This window comes from Primulina tabacum, chromosome 15 (assembly GCF_025594145.1).
Source record: "Primulina tabacum isolate GXHZ01 chromosome 15, ASM2559414v2, whole genome shotgun sequence".
Classification (NCBI taxonomy): domain Eukaryota; kingdom Viridiplantae; phylum Streptophyta; class Magnoliopsida; order Lamiales; family Gesneriaceae; genus Primulina; species Primulina tabacum.
This window is the reverse complement of record NC_134564.1, coordinates 22,072,998-22,079,467: the sequence shown is the minus strand read 5'-3', so window position 1 is coordinate 22,079,467 and position 6,470 is coordinate 22,072,998. Positions and strand designations below refer to the sequence as shown.

General features: G+C 34.9%; 1 protein-coding gene and 1 long non-coding RNA gene across 2 annotated transcripts; one reads left to right on the top strand and one right to left on the bottom strand.

Moving 5' to 3' along the window:
• The first annotated feature begins 391 nt into the window (after nt 1–391).
• On the top strand, nt 392–4,455 carry LOC142528029 (nuclear poly(A) polymerase 3). Its single transcript, XM_075633064.1, has 10 exons — nt 392–838; nt 1,068–1,145; nt 1,819–1,926; nt 2,166–2,228; nt 2,306–2,467; nt 2,570–2,683; nt 3,101–3,163; nt 3,302–3,604; nt 3,713–3,877; nt 4,006–4,455. The coding sequence occupies exons 1-10, from the start codon at nt 806–808 to the stop codon at nt 4,330–4,332; spliced, it is 1,416 nt and encodes a 471-aa protein (XP_075489179.1). The 5' UTR covers nt 392–805; the 3' UTR covers nt 4,333–4,455.
• On the bottom strand, nt 3,962–5,548 carry LOC142528030 (uncharacterized). The gene is made up of 3 exons (XR_012815588.1): nt 5,231–5,548; nt 4,226–4,480; nt 3,962–4,095 (listed from the first exon to the last, which is right to left on the bottom strand). It is a non-coding gene; the product is annotated as an uncharacterized LOC142528030 (long non-coding RNA).
• Nucleotides 5,549–6,470: the final 922 nt, after the last annotated feature.

Sequence of the window (6,470 nt, the reverse complement as noted above, 5' to 3'; positions counted from 1 at the left end):
TAATGTAAGCTATATGTAGTTCAGCGGATATAATTATTGTTTCTTGGGGTTTAGGTATATGTTCAATCTCACTGATGTCATTTTTTTATTCTTTAATTTTTCAATTTATTTTTTAATTTATATATCAAAATTAATTATAGTCTCTCGCTGTTTTTTATAATTATATTTTGATCTTTATTTAAATATAAATCAAATGAATTATAAAAAATATTATAAAAACATGAAACGTGTGCGTCGATATATTATTTTGTTATAATCATTTGGTAGAGATACCTAAAATTTTCTTGTAGAAAAATATGTACAACTCCAGCCCCGTTAACGGCTAGGCTATGACACGAGCAACAACCAATCAAATCTGCCCACGTCTTACCACAAAGGTCAACCAAATTACAATATTGCCACTCCCGCTTCTCCTTCGTTCACCGTTGCCATTCAATATCAAGAGACCTCATACGAAGTCTTGGGGACATTCGCATCTCTACGAAATTATCCCCAGACCCTGAACCTTATACCCTCTCTGCCCACAGCCAAATTTTGAGGAATGCCATTTCCATCGCCAAGTTCTTGATTCGTTTCTGGTGAAAGATTACCCGGGACGATTACTGACTGTTGTGTGTTGTATTTGCGCCCATCAACGATCAAGAAAGCCATTTTTCTGGCCTATTCAACCCTTAGTTTACTGGGTTTGTTAGATGGATATTGACATCCCATTTTCAGTCCTCCTTTTGCGGTACTGAAAACCGAATTTCGGTGATACTGTAGGCAGCGTTGCTTGTAGATTGAGCCTATTACCTTCACTGCAAGAATGGAGATTGAAAGATCAGTTTCTCTTCTTCAGGTATAAATGCTGGTGTCTCGGTTTCTTTTCGCGAAATAAAATGATTTGGTTCTTGGGATCGTTTTTTCTGGACATTTTTCTTGTGGGTTTTTCCTTCTCTTTCTAATGGTTGATGATTATTATTTTTACTTATTGAATATAAATTTTTATACAAATTTATGTTGTTTTTTATTAATATTGTTTCATTTTAGTTGATGAGCATTTCTTTTATCGAGAATTTTAAATGTAGTATATGGAGGATGAGGGTTTGGTGCCATCTGACAAGGAAGAAATTAGGAGAAGAAACGTTATTGTCAAGCTCAAACAGGTGTTCTTTCTTAACTCGTTCTTAACAATAAATTTTAATCAAGAAAAATATGATGTTCCTTGTACTAATTAATGGTTTTTTTATGTGTATTCTTTTCATACTTTATATAGCAATTTCGATGGTAGAATGATTTCTGAGCTTGAAGCATTTGTTGCCTCATAGTGATGTAGACACGCGGGTTCAGAGTATTTGAAGGAAGTGCTGCATTAATCAGGATGTGGGATTTAAGTTTCCATTAACGAAATGTGTTCAAGTTGTGATGCATAAAATTTCGAGGATCACACTAGGAGAAATATTTAGCTGTAACTCATGGAGCAGAGCCACATAAAAATCAAGTTTTTAATGTAAAAATTCAGTCAGATATTATATTGTCAAACTAACAGGGTTGGTGTTAGTCGAAAGAAATGTTTTAAGGCCGTAAATTCTTTGTTATCTCTAGTCCTCATTTTCTGTTACTCTTTCTTCATAGTCACTCTTTTCGTTTTTGGTTATAGTAAATCTTTCAGGTCTTTCCAAAGCTGTGTTCTACAAGTTTTATGCAACTTGGACAGAACGAGAATTCTCTCAAAGTGATTACGAATTGAAAGAGTTTAAACTGCCTACTAAAAGGAAGTCCCTGACTTTGAAGCCTCGTGCGATGTTGCCAAACGTGTAATGTTTTTGTTTCTTACAGATTGTGTTTGTGTGGGCTAAGAAGATAGCTTACGAGCACCGACTCCCAAAGAGTTGCATCAGGGCTGCTTCCGCCACAATTATAACCTATGGATCATATGGCCTTGGAGTAAGAAAAACACCATTCTACTACTTTTATAGTGGCAATTCTTAGTGAAGACTGATTTTTTTTCCATTTCAAATCCTCAATTGGTATACGGGCACTTACCCATGTAATTTATACCAGTAAGAAATTACTGAACACATTCTTCTGATTTTAAATTACAGATAGACATAGCTTTAATGTTATCTTGCCTTTCGCCTTCTGCCTATTCTAAAATAGTTGTATTAAATATCGTTGATCCACAGGTTCATAATCATGAGTCTGATGTTGATGCTCTGTGTGTTGGACCAGGCTTTGCTACTAGGGCGGTCAGCAATTCTCATCCTCGCATGTAAACTATTGCATTACATGTTCTTTATTCGTCTTTTCTTTGTCACACTTGTAGGAAGATTTCTTTATCGTTCTACGTAACATGCTCGAAACTAGACCTGAGGTTTCTGAGATCTACTGCGTCAAGGATGCCAAAGTTCCTCTCATCCGATTCAAATTTGATGGGGTCTCAGTTGATCTTCCCTATGCCAAGATCCATGGAATATCTGTTCCTGAGGTGGGATTTTGTCGCATTCATTTGATTTTAGAATGTGTTGAAGGTTTACAGCATATTCCTCTCGAAATTATGGCTGTTTATTTGCTGAATGTTTATCTATAGGATGTGGATGTATTCAACCCATTCATTTTAGCAAATATGGATGAGATAAGTTGGAGAAGTTTGTCTGGTGTACGAGCTAATAGAAGCATTTTTCAACTTGTGCCACGCATAGAGGTACATTCTGCCCTTTTAGAATAACAATTAGGTAAGGAGAAGTTCATATTCATATATGTCAATTTTGTCAAGGGTGGGGTTTAGATCGAAGCATTTGAAATTTATGCTCCAAATCTGTTGTGCTTGTTTAGGTAGTTTAAACCATTGATTTCAAATTCTTCCCGGCCATTTTATGCATTTATATCAAGCATTATAATGAAATTCAAATTCTTCCACCCAAAACAAATCAATCCAATTAAATGCAGCACGATGTTTTTCGAATCCCATTACATCAGCCAGGTTTTTGTTGTCTTTGAAGAAGCCATTTCACTTATTTGGAAAGGACAATTTTTGTCATCGAAAATTCTTGATATTTCTTACTGTATTTGCTAAAAGTTCTTGATTAATCTCTTATATTCTTTAATCGATTCTACGTAGACATACAAGTCACTCCTGCGCTGTATCAAATTTTGGGCAAGGAGACGAGGCATTTATTGCAATGTAAGGATTTCATTCCAATTTATGGATAATAACAATTCCCATACTTTTCCCTTTCCATGTTTCTTTCTTTTTTAGGGAATTAACTTTGTTTCATCACTTATGATCATGTTAATTTTATGATCTGATAATTTAACACAGTTATTTGGATTTTTCGGAGGCGTTCACTTGGCAGTCCTTGTTGCTGTAATCTGTCAAAGACATCCGTATACCTGGCTAAGTGCTCTGGTTTCAATTTTCTTCAAGACATTTGCCTTCTGGCCCTGGCCAACACCAGTTATCTTGTTTCATGATATAGTGCCGACACGTTACCTTCATACGGAAAAGTCTCTAATGCCAATTCAGCTACCATGTAGCCTAAACGAATATTGTCGTTCTTACATAACTACGAGTACATTCGGCCGAATCAGAGAAGAGTTTCTACGCGGACACTACATGACAAAGGTTCGAAATAACTTCTTGGCTGATACATGCAACATGCTATTAAGTTGAACATCAGCCCTTTTGTGTTCTATCTTTGCTACTGTTTTTACAATTTTTTTGGTGATACAGGATGTCCTGAGCCCAAACTTCGATTGGAAAATTTTATTCGAGCCATTTTCTTATGCATACCACTATGCCCGATATTTTAAAATCCGTCTTTCATCGTCTGATAGAGATGAGTTACGAGACTGGGTTGGTTGGGTCAAGTGTCGATTGCGCTGCCTTCTAGTAAAGGTATGATACTGATTGCTCTTCAGTTTGTCTATTCTGATATACTCTACTACTTCTCGTATTGGTTACTATCTGAAAATGCCAGCATGTCCTATCTCTCTCTTGAAATACAAAATTTCATGCCTTGACAGTTGGAGGACTTGCTGGGATTTTGTGATCCCAACCCTACAGAATACGTTGATGCTACGCTACACGCTCCAAATACGGTGTTTTTCTGGGGACTGAAGATTAGTAGAAGTCATAAGATCGACATTGATGCAATCAAGAAAGAGTTCGTAAAGAACATCAACTCCGGCAGTGAACGCCCTCTGGGAAAGATCGAATTATCGGTAGTTAAAGTTTCAGAATTACCTGATATGAACCCCGAGCGAACCGAAGCATGCCGATGGGTTTCAGATGGCAATGGACAAAGAATTCCAGTTGCCTCAAACTATATGGCTCAAGAGTGGAGGTGCTGAATAGACGAGGGAGTGTGCAGTTTCGTTGAGACAACTTACATTTGTCTTGGTAAAGACAGCCTGATGTTTACATTCTTCTTATCTAGTTTTCTTGGAAAACAAGGAGCAATCAAGAAAGGTTTCTTTCACACTTCGAATATATTGTGTCCTGAATGAAGAAAAAGGCCAAGTAATGGAACTCAGCTAATTGTATTTTCTTCGGAAAACGGAAATATATACAAGAAAAAAAGGAAAACACAAATTGGTTGGTTGAACAATCAAAACACAGCCTTATCCAATTAAATAAAAACATTAAAAAATCAAGTTTCGACCTCTTAATTAATTGCTTATTTTATTAGAGAAATGAATTTGGAAGAATGGGAAGCATTTGTAATCCTTTTTTTAGATTGAACGTTAACTTAATTATCTAAATTTAGAAGCTTCGAACTAAACAACCAATGATCCCAACGTGAGTTGCATTTGAATATAGAATTTGATTTAGGTGTGGAAATTTGGAGTTCGAATCCCGAAGGACAAGAATCTCAGATACATTTAAAACTAAAATCCATCATATTTGAAATTACCGTAGTGTAAAATTCGTTTTGATTCAAATTTAAAGAGAGAATCCAGATTCTGAAACCAGAAATGATAAAAAAAAATTAATACAAAATGTCAATGAATGATTTAAAATCGTCAAATCCATAGTTACACGAAATTTACAAAGGACGAAATTTTAACAATGGATTTGGAATTCCAAAAGCGACTATAAAATAACCCCAAACAAAAAGCTGAGAAGTTTGGATAACATTATCAATTGTCATATAAATTATAAAGACAGAACAAATACAAATTTCTGTGCAATATTTGGCAGATCAAATATATTTTACAGTGGAAGTGTGAAACCATCTAAAGGAACTACCTTTGATTCACAAAGTACAACCAGAAAATATGAAGAAATATGGACTCACACACAGTGATCAGCGTCCACACAACGTTTTCGACGACGGGGGATGAATCGAACCACTGGAAGCTGAGGGAGGTTCAGGCGGTGGTCAGGTAGGAGAAGTCGAACTCCGGCCACCGTAAAGCTGACCAGTAACGCCTCAATTCTAAGTTCATCCTTCAAATTAACTGTTAAATAATACAAAATCGTGATCGATATCTTTTTCTTTGTTTATTTCTAATGCGAAGATTGAATTATCGATTGGCTCATTGTGGGGGAAATGAGGAAATTGGGTCTCTATACATATTAATTTTTTTTTAAAAAAGCGTGATATTTTACTATTTTGTTCACGGGGTGGGCAACGGTCGGTTTGGTCCGATTTTACTCTACAACGGTTCGATTTTTCGTTTTTCGGTTATGAATATCTCTAGTCCAAAATAAAACCATTTTATTACCGGTTAGGTTCGGCTTTTTTTTAATTCGGCTTGGTTTATACGGTCGGTTATATACTGTTAGCTAAATTTGTTAAAAAATAAAATTATACATCACTTTATGCATTTAAAATCTAAATCATAGTATTTTTAAATATTTAATTTGTGAGACTTAATCTTTTATATATATGTGTGTATGTGTAAACTGTTTTGTGTACAAACATGTCATACGAATATAATAACAATATATAACTAATTAACCATGTAAACACGGGAAATGAATGAATACAACGGAATATCGAGTAATAGGAATGATAACAAGGTGTCAACCAGTTCGAATGGAACATCAATCATCTAACGAAAAAATTAAAGAAATATATACAAAAAGAAAAGAAATTTCGACTGGTGATTGGTGAGAAAGAAGAGAAAACGATCGGATTGAAAATTGAGGGTTAATGATATTAAGTTCCTAAATTTTAATAGGCCCATTATACATAAAAAACCTTATACTTAACAATAATATGGCCCATTATACATAAAAACCTTATACTTAACAATAATATGGCAGGTTCGGTTATTCGATTTTTTGGGGTATTAAAACCAAAAATCCGAACCGAAAAATCAAATTTCATAAATCTTAAAACCATAAACGACCGAAAAACCGAAAAACGAACCATTTAAACCGAATTATTCGGTTCGGTCGGTTTTTTCGATTTTTCGGGTTTTATGCTCACCCCTAATTTTGTTCGTAAATATTAAAAATCAGTTTACGATAACAAAATGAA